Source organism: Ranitomeya imitator, chromosome 2 (assembly GCF_032444005.1).
Source record: "Ranitomeya imitator isolate aRanImi1 chromosome 2, aRanImi1.pri, whole genome shotgun sequence".
NCBI classification, from domain to species: domain Eukaryota; kingdom Metazoa; phylum Chordata; class Amphibia; order Anura; family Dendrobatidae; genus Ranitomeya; species Ranitomeya imitator.
Window position 1 is genome coordinate 448,892,955 of NC_091283.1, and position 17,657 is coordinate 448,910,611.

A 17,657-nucleotide genomic window follows, 5' to 3' on the forward strand; every position below is an offset into this window, starting at 1 on the left:
TTATTACTATTGTGGTTTTTATTAATGTTCAGTATTGTAATATCTGGTCACTATGTGGTGGTAATATGTAGTCATGGTGTGGCGGTATTTGTTCCTTGTATGTGGTATTATTTGGTATAGTGATAATATATGGTCTGATCACAGTGTGATGTTATTTCGTGCATATTTGGCTTCTGAGGTGAAAGATTAGGTGTAGCAGACAGTTGAGGTGACAGGTGGACAGGAGGTCACCCTTTCCAATTTGAGCAGGGTTCCTTTGGTACCAATTTTAAAAACTTGTAGAAAACCTCTTTAATACTATTCACTATAGTAAGACGTGATTGACAGGTTCACTGGAACAGCATATACTTGACAGGCGGCAATGAGAATATGAGGTGGGGTAAAGAGGGTAAAGCACCTTTACTTTTAGTTACTGTTACTTGTATTTTCTGGTTGAGGAAAATGTGCTTGAAAATACGTGTGGCTACCAAAAGGGTCATGGCAATTAAATGGGCACGGTTTCCTAACACGAATAGAGAAACCTGTTAAACAATTCTCATCCCACTCCTGCCCCTAGTGGTGGCTAAAGTCAGAACAAATGCTATAATTTAACTGTGTGAGCATGCGCCTAGTAAATACCAAATTATGGATTAGAAATTAAATAGCCCTGGGAATAATCCTTTTCACTCCATTCAGGTCACCATTATATTGCACAGACCTGTTAAGAAGCAGTTTTATAGTATATTGTACGGTAGTGGTAGCTACAGGATGGCCACTTTAGGCAGCAAAGTAAAGGGACAGGGGGCGATGTATACATACCGCCTGCTCAGCCTCCTTAGTGTTTGCTTTTGAGTTAATATTCCCTTCTTCACTGGTTACTGTCAGACTCTGCTCCTGTCCAAACACCTTCCCAAACAGCAGGGGGCAGCAGTAGTTTTGGTAGTAGAATAGACTGGGCTGTAGGGTGATTGAGGTTGAAGTGCGCAACCGACCATCGTAGAACTGATTGGACGGGAATTCACAGATATCCGAATGCTGGAGACAGAGAGAAAGCAGGAGACATGAGCTTTATTACAATCTGCTACTTATAATGACCGACCCGCTCAAGGCCTCAGCGGCTAAAATCTATTAAAGGGGTTGTCCACTAGTAGGACAACCTCTTCTTCATCTAAATGCTTGGCACCAATAAAATAATAAAGCCTATACTCACCTCCTGTACCGGCGCCGTTCCCGAAGTGTCGGCAAATTCTTGGCGCTCTCGTGCGGTTGTTATGACATGTGAGCCCAGTACCGAATCAGCACTGACGTCACTGTCCCCACCATTGGATGAATCGAGCATCAAGAATAAGTGAGAGCAGCTGCAGCCCGGACTTCCTCTTGATGTTTGATTTGTCCGAAGGCGGAGACAGTGACGCTGACTGGCTGCCAGGTCACGTGTCATTCCACCGCAAGAGAGCCTTGGGAATGTGCATGCCCACACTGCTGTTTGCAGGAGGCGGGGCCCTGAGTGGTGCCACCGAGGAGGTGGGGCCCTGAACAGTGCCACCGAGGAGGCAGGGCCCTGAGGAGTGAGACCAAGGAGATGGGGCCCTGAAAGGTGCCGCAAAGGAGGCCCCGAGCCATTCCACCGAGGAGGTGGGACCCGTAGTTGCTCCACAGATGAAGTGGGGCTCTGAGTGGTGCCACCGAGGAGGCAGGGCCCTGAAGAGTGCCACCGAGGAGGCAGGGTGCGACCAAGGAGGCAGTGCCCTGAAAGGTGCCACAAAGGAGCCCCCCCGAGAGACATTCCACTGAGGAGGTGGGGCCCTTAGTTGCTCCACAGGTGAGGTGGGGCTCTGAGTGGTGCCACCAAGGAGGCAGGGCCCTGAACAGTGCCACTGAGGAGGCAGGACCCTGAAAGGTGCCACCGTGGAGGCTCTGCGCCATGCCATTGAGGAGGCAGGGACCTTAGCTGCGCCACAGATGAGGTGGGGCCCAGAGCCATCATAATGAAGTATTGAGTGATCTGCTCGAGCATCAGCTCACCAATTTGCTAGTGGGCCCCTCTAAGTGTATAGCCTGCGGCAGCCATCCCCTTCGCTAGCTTGTACTCTGATTCAATTAAATTGCTCAGACACTCATTTAGACAAGGTGGTGTTGTTCTGAGAACAGCCATGTTATTCTAATCCTGGCAGCTGGTACAGAGACCAGTAGAACTCTGCTTGTAGTTAACACCCAGTAGAGGTGTCTACAGGTAAATTTATAACACTGCTATTTCGCAGTAGCGAGATCCGCCTCTATGGTAGGTAAAAGCCACTCACCATGCGGTACTGTGTGTCCAGCATCAGCGCCCTCTCCTGGTATCTCTCAAACAGTGAACGATCCATTTTCAAAGTACGGCAAACTTCATTCTTGATCACAGGCCGCAGCTGGCGGTGATCTCCAATCAGAACAATCTGTGGTAGAGAAAGTCTATGAGTGACAGTCACATCATAAAGCTCGGAAAATGATGGGCAGCAGCTATAGGCTCACTTACGGATTGTGCATTCTTGTGGCTGACAATGGGAACCAGCGTCTCTGGCTCCGTGCACATCGCACTCTCATCTATAATAATCTGAGACACTGGCAAATTTGTCAGGGTTTTGCTGGATGAGGTAACGCAGGTGCACAGAATGATGTCGTGGTGTTCAAGTTCCCATTTTCGAGCATCGGCCAGTAATTTTTTGTACCTATTTCAGAAAATACAGATGAGTTAAAAGGAGAGGAGTGATGGGCAGGTGCGTACTGAGGGGAGGACTGATGGGCAGGTGCCTACTGAGGGGAGGTGTGATGGGCAGGTGCCTGAGGGGAGGAGTGAGTGCATGTGCCTACTGAGGGGAGGAGTGAGGGGCAGGCGCCTACTGAGGGGAGGCGTGATGGGCAGGTGCCTACTGAGGGTAGGAGTGAGGGGCATGTGCCTACTGAGGGGAGGAGTGAGGGGCATGTGCCTACTGAGGGGAGGAGTGATGGGCAGGTGCCTACTGAGGGGAGGAGTGAGGGGCATGTGCCTACTGAGGGGAGACGTGATGGGCAGATGCCTACTGAGGGGAGGAGTGATTGGCAGGTGACTACTGAGGGGAGGAGTGATGGGCAGGTGACTACTGAGGGGAGGAGTGATGGGCAGGTGACTACTGAGGGAAGGAGTGATGGGCAGGTGGCTACTGAGGGGAGGAGTGATGGGCAGGTGCCTACTGAGGGGAGGCGTGATGGGCAGGTGCCTACTGAGGGAAGGAGTGAGGGGCATGTGCCTACTGAGGGGAGGAGTGAGGGGCATGTGCCTACTGAGGGGAGGAGTGAGGGGCATGTGCCTACTGAGGGGAGGCGTGATGGGCAGGTGCCTACTGAGGGGAGGAATGAGGGGCATGTGCCTACTGAGGGGAGGCGTGATGGGCAGGTGCCTACTGAGGGAAGGAGTGATGGGCAGGTGACTACTGAGGGGAGGAGTGATGGGCAGGTGACTACTGAGGGGAGGAGTGATGGGCAGGTGACTACTGAGGGGAGGAGTTATGGGTAGGTGACTACTGAGGGGAGGAGTGATGGGCAGGTGACTACTGACAGGAGGAGTGATGGGTAGGTGACTACTGAGGGGAGGAGTGATGGCCAGGGGAAATATTTAAGCAGGAGGGCATAAAGATGAGAACTTGGAGGGAAAGGATACATAGTTTTTGCATCCCAGCTGTAAATAAGGAGTTACACAGACTGATAAAAAAATGTAAGGGTAGAAATATAGGACAGAAGAACACAGAAAAGCAAACAGAAGTGAGTACAAAGGTGCGAAGCTAGACCAGTTTGCTAAATACAGACAGGTTAGGAAAGGGGAGACTAGATACAGACAGGTGAGTGCAGGGAGAGAGGAGATACAGACAGGTGAGTGCAGGGGGAGAGGAGATACAGACAGGTGAGTGCAGGGGGAGAGGAGATACAGACAGGTGAGTGCAGGGGGAGAGGAGATACAGACAGGTGAGTGCAGCGGGAGAGGAGATACAGACAGGTGAGTGCAGGGGGAGAGGAGATACAGACAGGTGAGTGCAGGGGGAGAGGAGATACAGACAGGTGAGTGCAGGGGGAGAGGAGATACAGACAGGTGAGTGCAGGGGGAGAGGAGATACAGACAGGTGAGTGCAGGGAGAGAGAAGATACAGACAGGTGAGTGCAGGGAGAGAGGAGATACAGATAGGTGAGTGGAGGAAGAGAGGAGATACAGACAGGTGAGTGCAGGGGGAGAGGAGATACAGACAGGTGAGTGCAGGGGGAGAGGAGATACAGACAGGTGAGCTCAAGAGGAGAGGAGATACAGATAGGTGAGTGCAGGGAGAGAGGAGATACTGACAGGTGAGTGCAGGGGGAGAGGAGATACAGATAGGTGAGTGCAGGGGGAGAGGAGATACAGAGAGGTGAGTGCAGGTGGAGAGGAGATACAGATAGGTGAGTGCAGGGGGAGAGGAGATACAGACAGGTGAGCTCAAGAGGAGAGGAGCTACAGATAGGTGAGTGCAGGGGGAGAGGAAATACAGACAGGTGAGTGCAGGGGGAGAGGAGATACAGATAGGTGAGTGCAGGGGGAGAGGAGATACAGAGAGGTGAGTGCAGGGGGAGAGGAGATACAGATAGGTGAGTGCAGGGGGAGAGGAGATACAGACAGGTGAGTGCAGGGGGAGAGGAGATACAGATAGGTGAGTGCAGGGGGAGAGGAGATACAGATAGGTGAGTGCAGGGGGAGAGGAGATACAGAGAGGTGAGTGCAGGGGGAGAGGAGATACAGATAGGTGAGTGCAGGGGGAGAGGAGATACAGAGAGGTGAGTGCAGGGGGAGAGGAGATACAGATAGGTAAGTGCAGGGGGAGAGGAGATACAGATAGGTGAGTGCAGGGGGAGAGGAGATACAGATAGGTGAGTGCAGGGGGAGAGGAGATACAGACAGGTGAGTGCAGGGGGAGAGGAGATACAGATAGGTGAGTGCAGGGGAGAGGAGATACAGATAGGTGAGTGCAGGGGGAGAGGAGATACAGAGAGGTGAGTGCAGGGGGAGAGGAGATACAGATAGGTGAGTGCAGGGGGAGAGGAGATACAGAGAGGTGAGTGCAGGGGGAGAGGAGATACAGATAGGTGAGTGCAGGGGGAGAGGAGATACAGATAGGTGAGTGCAGGGGGAGAGGAGATACAGATAGGTGAGTGCAGGGGGAGAGGAGATACAGACAGGTGAGTGCAGGGGGAGAGGAGATACAGATAGGTGAGTGCAGGGGAGAGGAGATACAGATAGGTGAGTGCAGGGGGAGAGGAGATACAGAGAGGTGAGTGCAGGGGGAGAGGAGATACAGATAGGTGAGTGCAGAGGGAGAGGAGATACAGATAGGTGAGTGCAGGGGGAGAGGAGATACAGACAGGTGAGTGCAGGGGGAGAGGAGATACAGATAGGAGAGTGCAGGGGAGAGGAGATACAGACAGGTGAGTGCAGGGGGAGAGGCGATACAGACAGGTGAGTGCAGATGGAGAGGAGGTACAGACAGGTGAGAAGAGAGGGGACAAGACCCAGGTGACGAGGCATCCCCTTGCTCCTTTTTTTTAATTTAAATAGATTTTTATTAACAATAAACGAAAAAACATCACATTCTGATCCACATTTCAATATGTTACATATACCTTTTCTTAATTTTAAGAAACCCCAACATACCCACAACAACCCTCCCCCCCCCCCCCCACAGGACAGCTCATCCCCAATCTAAACTCCCCTGAGGCCGCCAATGCCTCAAGTAGTTCTCGCCTATCAGAAGCCTATAATTCCCAACTTCTATTACTCCTCATCCCAACTCAAGCCATGGAGACCACATTTTATTAAACATTTCTATTTTCCCCCGTCTCTTGTAAACCCCTTTTTCCAGCTTTAGACCGTGTTGTACATATTGAAGAAATTCCCTCCTCGCAGGTGGTTCTACCTTTATCCAGTTCCGTTCTATCACTCTCCGAGCCATATATAGTAACCTAGCAATTGCAATCTTCCAGGTGTTGTCCACTCCTATTTCATCCACATATCCCAACAAACATATTATCGGATCTCTCAGGACTCTACATTTATACGCTCCTTCCACCCGACTCAAAACCACCACCCAAAAAGCGGCCAGTCTAGGACACGTCCACATCATATGATATATTCCTGCATTCTCACTCCCACACCTCGGGCATTCAGAGTCGGCACGCAACCCCGCTCTGTGTAACACTTCCGGAGATTTATATACTCTGTGCAAAATATAGAGCTGCGACAGCCTATACGGCTCACTCAATGATAATCGTGGAACCCACTCCAGCACAGATTCCCAGGTTTCATTCTCCACCGGACCCAAGTCCCTCTCCCACTTAGCTCTTGCCTTTATAGGGAAATCTAACAGATACGTGTGCATAAGGTCCTTATATAGGGTGGAAATAACTCCCCTTGTAGTCCCGTCACCACACACATACTCCAATACTATGTCCTCCTGAATCCTGATGTCAGTACTCTTATTTTGAGCTCCAAAAGCATGTCTCATCTGTGCATACTGATATTCCCCTGTGGGCCTCAGACCAAACTCTGCCTGCAATTGGGAAAAGGATTTCAACACTCGTTGTTGGACTATCTGGTATACAAAGCAAATTCCTTTAGTCTGCCACTCTATCAGACCTCCCAGAGCCGCAAATTCCTTTAAGTTATTGTTAGACCATATCGGTGTAAATTTGGTTAGCCCTGTAACCCCCCGAATCTGCCTCAGTCTGTTCCACAATTTACGTATCAGAAACGGGGTTGGATATAGTTTCCCCAATGCTCCCAAGGAGCCGTCTTCCAAACATTGTATTACCGGGCGTCGGCCTGTCACCCCTTCCATCAGGTGTTGTACTGCACTGGATGACGCCTCCCGCGCCCAGCCCTTCAAATGCTGACTCTGGGCTGCAGAAAATATATTTCAGGGTTGGGCAAAGCCAAACCACCATCTTCCTTGGGTCGCTGAAGCGTCTCCAGGCTAATACGTGGGTATTGTCTCCCCCATATCAAGCTTCTAAAGAGGGCATTAATCTGAGGGCATTAATCTGTCGGAATTTCCCCCGCGGGATCCAAATTGGCGCGTTATGTAAAACGTATAGAATTTTAGGCATCAGGACCATTTTAATAAGATTAACCCTACCAGCCACCGACAAATGTAACTTATTCCAAGCATCTACTTTTGCCTTGAGCACCCCCATAACAGGAGTCAGATTCCTATGTAAGAACTCCGCGATTGGAACCGAAATCCATATCCCAAGGTATTTAAAATGAGATACCACCTTAAGCCGCTCATCACCCACAGTCTCACTCGCATTCTCTCCTACGCCATCCACCCTAAACAGAACCGATTTGCCCCAGTTAATTGTTAGCCCCGATACGGAACCGAATCTTTCAACAATTTCAATGGCCCCTCTCAGTGAATCATCCGGATCAGCCAGAAACAGCAAAACGTCATCTGCATATAACGCTATCTTTTCCTCAACTTCCCCATATCTAAACCCAGGGACCCCATCAGATTGTCGAATCTTGGCGGCAAGAGGTTCCACAGCCAAAGCAAACAAGAGAGGCGAAAGCGGACATCCCTGCCTAGTGCCTCTAGCCAACTTTATAGGCTGAGACAATTCCCCGTTCACTCTGATTCTGGCCGTCGGTAATGAATACAACAGCTGAATCCAAGCCACAAACTGCGGACCAAAACCCATACACTTCAACACCTGCCAGAGATATCCCCACTCTACACTGTCGAACGCCTTATGGGCATCCAATGACGCAATCACCCTCCGGCCACAGTTGTCAAGACTTCATCTGCAGATTCACATATAACCTCCGTAGATTAATCGCCGTTGACCTATCAGGCATGAAGCCAGACTGATCCGGATGCACCAGGCCCGTAATGACACTAGACAGACGGGAAGCTAACACCTTGGCCAGAAGCTTGACATCAATAGTTAGCAAAGAGATTGGGCGATATGACTCAGGTTTCCCCAAATCCTTATCCTCCTTTGGAATAACCACTATAATGGCCTCTCTCATAGAAGCTGGCAAACACCCCCGGGACCTAGCTTCCTCCAGAACCGTCTTTAATCTAGGAATCAACACTTCTCCCAAACTTTTATAGATCTCGGCGGGTAATCCATCGACACCAGGCGCCTTCCCATTGGCCATGGACATCAATGCCCGACTCAGTTCCTCCTCCGTGATAGGGGCTTCCAAGCTCTCCCTATCTACCTCGTTCAGTCTCGGCAGATCCAGACCCTCCAAGAAAGTCAATGTATCTCCGACCGACTCATCAAACCGGGAGGAATATAAGTCTGCATAAAAGTCCGCAAAAATCCTCAAAATCTCAGGTGTTTCAGATACTCTGCTTCCACTTACAGGCTCCAACGAGTGCACATATGAAGTACTTCTCTGAGCAGCTGCCACCAGCGACAGCATATGACCCACTGTTTATCCCTCCTGATAATACAGCACCCTTTGAAATTCCCGCTTCCTCTCAGCATTTTCCAACAGTACTTTTTCCAATTGATTTTGTGCATTTTTCAGCCTTTTCCCAGCCTCAGGAGCTCCCAGTGTAGCCATCCCATCCTCTGCATCCTTCAACTCATCAACTGCCGCCCTTTCTGCCTCTCTCGTCCTCCGCTTACACCTACTAATATCTCTAAACAGTAGTCCTCTCAGATACGCCTTCATTGCATCCCAAATCGTAAGAGCATCTGTACTCCCATCATTTAAAACAAAGAACTCCGCCACCTCCCGTCCTATACTTTTCAACTCAATACTATGTAACCAACTAGGATGAATCTTCCATTCTCTCCCATTTACAGACTGTGTCCCCGCCAATTTAAACTCCACCTCAATTGGACTGTGGTCCGATAAGGCCCTTGGCAGATATCTCACCTCCCCAACCAGTGTGTCTAAGAGCCTATTACCCAGAGCCATGTCAATTCTAGAGAGCGTGGCATGCGCCGGCGAGTAACATGAATACCCTCTCTCCCCACGTCTGACCCTCCAAAGGTCAATCATACCTATCTCATGTATATAGGTGCCAAATGTTGTAGTATGTCCCCCCGACCTATTCTGGGTGTTTTTATTTTTATCCCAAAAGTCATCACAGATGTTATTTAGGTCCCCAATAATCATCAGTGGTGTCGGCCCCCATCGTTCCACTCGCTCCAATACTTCTCTAATCTTCCTGCTTGAGTAGGGAGGTGGAATATACATTGCTGCAATACATACTCTCACTCCATACAATATACACTGTATTAGTACATACTGACCATCCGCATCCACACAAACCTTCACCTCCTCATACTGTACTCCCGCTGGAACCAAAATTGACACTCCTCTTGCATACGTGGAGAAGGTAGAGTGATATCCCTTCTGAATCCAACATCTATTTAAGACATCCACTTTCTCCCTTACCAAGTGCGTCTCCAGCAAACATATCATTGAGGCCCGTTGGTCTCTTGCATACTGCAAACTCGCGGCTCGTCTGGATTTCTCCGCCAGGCCTCTCACATTCCAGCTCAAAATCTTAAAACGGCCCCCCATCAATTGGCTCATCTTCTCTAAATGTATCATTATTCTTGACCATGAGCTGTCTAACTTCCCTAACCCCCCCTATCCCAACTCTCCCTCCCACCCTTCCCCCCTCACAACTAGACATTCCGCCTCTTTTATCCCCTTGCTCCTTACTTAGCCACGTTTTCCAGTGATATCTCATCTCCTCTCTGAATTTGTGCATCCATTTCTTGAATTTGCTTGGAATACGGATTTAAGGGCTGGCGGATCCGATGATGCAAAGTGATCGATCTGTGAGAGACAACATGCACTTAGTACTGTATGGGACTAGTCCTCCTATCATCTGCCTGTACAATGACTAGAAGTCTAGGAGTGCATTACCTGAGACCTTCCAGTGGTTTGCCCTCCCTGAGGTATCCGGATACTCTGAGGTTGCTCCCAGGGTAAGGAAATTCAGACAGCTCCATTTGCTCACTATATACACGCAGTAGGCGGAGTTTGTTACGAAGTGGGAGGAGCTTTTCTAGAAAGAATAAGACCAATATGAGGATTGTCCAGTTCTGTCACCTCAGTCCTGACCCCATGATGTTCACACTTGTGCTAAAATGAAGCATTGCCCATACACTGTGTTCCAAATTATTATGCAAATTGGATTTACGAGTCATAAAGATTTATTTGTTTTGTTTTTCAAATAAATTTGTGGATGGTATTGTGTCTCAGGGCTCAATGGATCCCTGAAGTCAATCTTAAACACGTGATTATTAGTTTTCCAGGTGATTCTAATTAAAGGAAAACTACTTAAAAATGATGTTCCACATTGTTTAGCAGGCCACAGGTTTCAAGCAATATGGGAAATAAAAAGGATCTCTCTGCTGCTGAAAAGCGTTAAATAGTGCAATGCCTTGGACGGCATGAAAACATTAGATATTTCACGAAAACTTAAGAGTGATCATCGTACTGTTAAGAGATTTGTGGCTGAATCTGAGCACAGACAGAGTTCATGCAAATAAAGGCATAATGAGGAAGGTTTCTGCCAGACAAATTCATTGGATTAAGAGAGCAGCTGCCAAAATACCATTACAAAGCAGCAGTTATTTGAAGCTGCTGGTGCCTATGGAGTCCCTCAAACCTCAAGGTGTAGGATCCTTCAAAGGCTTGCTGTGGTGCATAAACCTACTATTTGGCCACCCCTAAACAGTGTTCACAAGCAGAAATGGTTGCAGTGGGCCCAGACATACATGAAGACTAATTTGCAAATAGTCTTGTTTACTGATGAGTGTCGAGCAACCCTGGATGGTCCAGATGGATGGAGTAGTGGATGGTTGGTGGATGGCCACCATTTCCCAAACAAGGCTGCAACGTCAGGAAGGAGGTGGAGGAGTCATGATTTGGGACGGAATGATGGGGAAACAGCTGGTAGGGCCCTTTAAGGTTCCTGAAGGTGTGAAAATGACCCCTGCAAAGTTTATAGAGTTTCTGACTGACAACTTTCTTCCATGTATAAAAAGCAGAAACGTGCCTTCAGGAGCAAAATCATCTTCATGCATGACAATGCACCATCTCATGCTGCAAATAATACCTCTGAGTCATTGGCTGCTATGGGCATAAAAGGGGATAAACTCATGATGTGGCCACCATCTTCTCATGACCTCAACCCTATAGAGAACCTTTGGAGTATCATCCAGCACAAGATCTATGAGGGTAGTTCACATCAAAACAGCAGCTCTGGGAGGCTATTCTGACTTCATGCAAAGAAATACAAGCAGAAACTCTCCAAAAGCTCACAAGTTCAATGGATGCAAGAATTGTGAAGGTGACATCAATGAAGGGGTCCTATGTTAACATGTAACTTGGCCTGTTAGGAGGTTTTGGAGATAAATAGTTTATTTCTTCAGTGAATATGACCTCCTAATGCTGCAAATTCCACAGATGAGCATTTTCAGTTCTTTAAAACATATCAACTGTTTAGAAATTCTACTGTGCCTAATAATTTGGAACAGTGCATTTTGAGTTCTTATTCATTATGGAGATTATACTGTTACCATTGGGAGGTTTCTTCAATAAAATTTGATGTGTAATCTAACGGGTGATGACTTTTATTAGACTGACTGTCATTTGCACCGACCATTTAGGAAAATCCGAGAAAAATATCATTTGCATAATAATTTGGAACATGGTGTAATTGCCCTTGTCTGGTGAATTAGGCAACATATAAGCGCCTAACTTACCGGCTACGACGTCCACAGACTTATTGGAGGGGCCACAATATACAAGCACCTGTCGGTCACCCACTTTTCCTTCCTCTTCATCCGTTGTCACAATCTCTAGATCTTCATTCGCTTCATTGAACCAATAAACCAGGTGAGCGCCAACTACAGTTTTCCCAGTTCCTGATGGAAGGTAAGAGCCCATAGGTTACCTGTATGTACCCTGCACACCTTAGATACAACAGCTCAGCAGACTGTATCACACAAGGCAGGCTCAGATACAACAGCTCAGCAGACAGAATCACACAAGCCAGGTTCAGATACAGTAACAAGGAAGACAGTATTACAGTGGGTACAGAACGTATTCAGACCCCTTTACATTTTTCACTCTGTTTCATTGCAGCCATTTGGTAAATTCAAAAAAGTTCATTTTTTCACATTAATGTACACTCTGCACCCCATCTTGACTGAAAAAACAGAAATGTAGAAATGTTGGCATATTTATTAAAAAAGAAAAACTGAAATATCACATGGTCATAAGTATTCAGACCCTTTGTTCAGACACTCATACTTAAAGAAGTTGTCCACTACTATAAAGTTGTTTTTTTTTTTCATAAATCTTGCTATTATGTGCCACTGAAAACATCTACTGTGTTTATTTTAGCAATATTACCTGTTATCATGCTGTAGCAGCACATCTTCAGTGCTGGATTCAGCTCTCATGGGGTTAATCGACAACTTCCTTTCTCCTGAGTTATTGTGCTCTAATACTACAAGTTCCATGATGCTTTGCACTGCCACTAAGCCTGAACCTAGCACACCCACTCTAAAAACACACCCAACCCCCTCCCTCCTCTCCCTCCTCTCTCTTCAAAAAGATTTGTGATGTCATTTCTGTCCAACTCCTCTTTTACATTTGTCCAACCCACACTCCATTACACACATAGATAGATAGATAGATAGATAGATAGATAGATAGATAGATAGATAGATAGATAGATAGATAGATAGATAATATTGTATCATACAATTATTAGGTTCTGTAGAAGGACGTAGATCTGGGTATTTATTATGATGGAATATAGGCTGAACTGGATGGACAAATGTCTTTTTTCGGCCTTACTAACTATGTTACTATGTTACTATGTTAGATAGATAGATAGATAGATAGATAGATAGATAGATAGATAGATAGATATGGGATAGATATTAGATAGATAGATAGATAGATAGATAGATAGTTAGATAGATAGATATGGGATAGATAGATAGATAGATAGATAGATAGATAGATAGATAGATAGATAGATAGATAGATATTAGATAGATAGATATGGGATAGAGGGATAGATATTAGATAGATAGATATGGGATAGATAGATAGATAGATAGATATTAGATAGATAGATAATAGATGGATATTAGATAGATAGATAGATAGATAGATAGATAGATAGATAGATAGATAGATAGATAGATAGATAAATAGATAGATAGATATGGGATAGATGGATAGATAGATATTAGATAGATAATAGATAGATAGATATTAGATAGATAGATATTAGATAAATAGATGTTAGATAGATACAACATAGATAACTAGATAGATATTAGATAGATAGATATTAGATAGATAATAGATAGCTAAATAGATAGATAGATAGATAGATAGATATGGGATACATAGATAGATAGATAGATAGATAGATTGATAGAGAGATATGGGATAGATAGATAGATAGATATGAGATAGATAGATATTAGATAAATAGATAGATATGGGATAGATGGATCGATAGATAGATATTAGATAGATCGATATTAGATAGATAGATAGATATGGGATAGATAGAGAGATAGATAGATAGATTGATATTAGATAATAGATAGATAGATAGATATTAGATAGATAGGTATTAGATAGATAGATAGATAGATAGATATTAGATAGATAGATAATAGATAGATAGAGATAGATATTAGATAAATAGATAGATAGATAATAGATAGATATTAGATAGATAAATAGATAGATAGATATGGGATAGGTAGAGAGATATATAGATAGATATTAGATAGATAGATAATAGATAGATAGATATTAGATAGATAGATAGATATGGGATAGATGGATCGATAGATAGATATGGGATAGATAGATATGGGATAGATAGATAGATATTAGATAGATAGATACATAGATAGATAGATAGATATGGGATAGATAGATAGATATTAGATAGATAGATAAATAGATAGATAGATAATATGGGATAGATAGATGGATATTAGATAGATAGATAGATAGATATTAGATAGATAGATATTAGATAGAGAGATAGATTATAGATAGATATTAGATAAATAGATAGATATTAGATAGATATGGGATAGATAGATAGATATTAGATATACAGATAATATATAGATAAATAAATAGATAGACAGATAGATATTAGATAGATATGGGATAGATAGATAGATATTAGATAGATAGATATTAGATAGATAGATATTAGATAAATAGATAGATAAATAGATATTAGATAGATATTAGATAGATGAATAGATAGATATTAGATAGATAGATAGATAGATAGATAGATAGATAGATATTAGATAGATGATAGATAGATATGGGATAGATAGATAGATAGATAGATAGATAGATAGATAGATAGATAGATAGATAGATATGGGATAGATAGATAGATGTGGGATAGATAGATACATACAGATATATCTATATATCTATTTCCATAGATATGTCCATATCCATGTTTCTAAACCCCTTCACCCCTGGAACTTTTTTCGTTTATCGCTCCCCTTCTTTCCAGAGCCATAATGTTTCCGTCAATATGGCCATGTGAGGGCTTATCTTTTGCGGGACAAGTTGTACTTTTGAATGACACCATTGCTTTTACCATGTTGTGTAACAGAAAATGTGAAAAAAATTCAAAGTGCATTGAAATTGCAAAAAAAGTGCAATCCCACACTTGTTTTTTGCTTGCCTTTTTGCTAGGTTCACTAAATGCTAAGACTGTGTGCACACGTTGCGGATTTGATTGCAGATCCGCAGCGTTTTTTGCCGTACGGAATTGCATCAAATCCGCAGTGTAGTGCACAACCAATGTAAGTCTATGGGAGCCACAGACTTGTTGTGCACATGCTGCGGAATAGGCCGCACCGAAACGCAGCTTTTTTTTTTTTTCCGCAGCATGTCACTTCTTTTGTGCCGAACTGCAGCGTTTCTGCACCCTTAGGCCGGAGTCACACTACAGCGAGATGCGGCCGAGTCTCGCAGATTAAAACCAAGTTCTGGCAGCGGCACTCCGGAGCGGAGCGTGCGGCCGCATAGCAATACATGGAGCCGCACGCTCCGCTCCGGAGTGCCGGTGCCAGAGCTTGTATTTAACCTGCGAGACTTGGCCGTATCTCCCTGTAGTGTGACTCCGGCCTTAGACTTTCATTGAGATATAAAAAATATCTGCAGTTTTGCTGCGGATGTGGGTCCGAGAAACGCTGCAGTTCAGGAGGAGGGAAGTGTGTGGGCGGTGACCAGGGCCAGACTGGCCATCGGGCACTTCCGGCAAATGCCAGAAGGGCCGGTGCCAGTAGTGGGCCGCTGCACTCTTTCCCCCCTACTCCCGCCAGTGCCGCTGCCGCATTCAACTATACCGGCGTCTATGATGCCAGTATAGTTCAGTGCAATGATGGAGGAGAGCGCGTCCGCTGACGCTCCCTCTCCCATCATTCCCCGCTCTGCCTCTGACACTGCGGGTGCGCGATGACGTCATATCATCGCACACCTGCTGTGTCCCGGGCAGACTGCAGCCGCCGAGACTGGAGACAAGAGCCAGGAGCAGCGCGGGCAAGAGGAGAGGTGAGGAGAGTGGTTTTTTTTTTTACTGGACTGTGGAGCCATTATCGGGGGGATGAGATGTGGGTTGTGCTGTATATACCACTGTGTGGGCTGTGCTGTGTATATACCACTGTGTGGGCTGTGCTGTGTATATACCACTGTGTGGGCTGTGCTGTGTATATACCACTGTGTGGGCTGTGCTGTGTATATACCACTGTGTGGGCTGTGCTGTGTATATATCACTGTGTGGGCTGTGCTGTGTATATATCACTGTGTGGGCTGTGCTGTGTATATACCACTGTGTGGGCTGTGCTGTGTATATACCACTGTGTGGGCTGTGCTGTGTATATACCACTGTGAGGGCTGTGCTGTGTATATACCACTGTGTGGGCTGTGCTGTGTATTTACCACTGTGTGGGCTGTGCTGTGTATATACCACTGTGTGGGCTGTGCTGTGTATATATCACTGTGTGGGCTGTGCTGTGTATATACCACTGTGTGGGCTGTGCTGTGTATACTACTACGCGGGCTGTGCTGTATATACTACTACGCGGGCTGTGCTGTATATACTACGACCCGGGCTGTGCTGAATACTACTACGCGGGCTGTGCTATATTATGCAGGCTGTGCTATATACTATGCAAGTTGTGCTATATTATATGCGGGCTTTGATATATACTATGGGAGGTATATTATATTCTATGGGGGAGGCCGTGTTATATACTATGTGGCTGTGTTATATACTATTGCGGGGGTATAGTCTATTCTATGGGGGAGACTGTCTTATATACTGTGGGGGGTATATTATATTCTATGGGGGAGGCTGTCTTACATACTATGGGGGGCTGCATTATATTCTATGGGGGCTACATTATATTCAATGGGGGCTACATTATATATTATGGGGAGGTGGGCTGCATTATATTCTATGGGGGGCTGTATTAGATTTTATGAGGGATGATTGCCTCATACTCTTTGATGGGGCTGCATTATATTCTATGGGGAGGTGGGCTGCATTCTATTCTATTCGGGGCTACATTATATTCTATGGGGGGCTGTATTATATTTATATTCTATGATGGGTGATTGCATCATACTCTATGGGGGGCTGCATTATATTCTTTGGGGGGTTACATTATACTCTGGGGTGGCTGCATTATACTCAGCAAATTCAGATGGCGTGGGCTCCTGCGCAATTTTCTACGCCAGAGGGGGAAAGCCGACGGCCGGGGCCAATATCTGTAGCCTGCTATGAAACCAGCCTTTACTGGCTATTAAAATAGGGGGACCCCCAAAAAAATGACGTGTGGTCCCCCTTTATTTTATAGCCAGAAAGGCTACGCAGACAGCTGCAGGCTGATATTCATAGCCTAGACAGGGGCCATGGATATTGCCCCCCCCCAGCTACAAATACCAGTCCGCAGCCGCCCCAGAAAATGTAAGATGCGCCAATTCCGGCACTTAGCCCCTCTCTTCCCACTCCTGAGTAGCGGTGGGATATGGGGTAATAAGGGGTTAATGTCACCTTGCTATTGTAAGGTGACATTAAGCCGGGTTAATAACGGAGAGGCGTCAATAAGACGCCTATCCATTATTAATCCAATAGTAAGAAAGGGTTAATAAAACACACACACATTTGGAAAAAAGTATTTTAATATTCTTCATTTAACCATACTTACCATACTTCAGCGCCTGCAAAAAAAAGTAAAATAATAAACCGTATACTACCTGTCCGCCGTAGTCCAATTAATAACGAGTGTCCCACGACGATCTCCCCTATAGAACAGTGACATCGGGTGATGTCACTGCTCTATAGGACCGTCAGTGACACACTGACAGGAGACAATGGCTCCTGCAGTGCATCACTGAGGTTACTCTAGTTCACTGGTCTCACTTTATGGCAATTGCTGCGTGGGAAAATGTCTCACCCAGCAATGCCAATAGTGAGACTAGGGACTATTTTCTTGTGAGGAATACATGATGGAAGGATACCTGCCATCATTGTGTTCCTGGAGCCCCTGGAGAGTGATCGCATCAGCTGATGCTCCTCCTCTCC

General features: G+C 45.7%; 1 protein-coding gene across 2 annotated transcripts in view; it reads right to left on the minus strand.

Annotated features, from left to right (window-relative positions):
* The window catches only part of HELZ2 (helicase with zinc finger 2), a 62,856-nt gene that overhangs the window by 19,337 nt on the left and 25,862 nt on the right, over window positions 1–17,657 (minus strand). For both annotated transcript variants that reach the window (XM_069751053.1, XM_069751054.1), the window contains exons 12-17: window positions 11,758–11,919; window positions 9,911–10,052; window positions 9,704–9,820; window positions 2,495–2,687; window positions 2,280–2,414; window positions 799–1,014 (exon numbers count right to left, since the gene is read on the minus strand). In XM_069751053.1, the coding sequence (XP_069607154.1) occupies window positions 799–1,014; window positions 2,280–2,414; window positions 2,495–2,687; window positions 9,704–9,820; window positions 9,911–10,052; window positions 11,758–11,919 (965 nt within the window). The remainder of the gene's footprint in view (window positions 1–798; window positions 1,015–2,279; window positions 2,415–2,494; window positions 2,688–9,703; window positions 9,821–9,910; window positions 10,053–11,757; window positions 11,920–17,657) is intronic.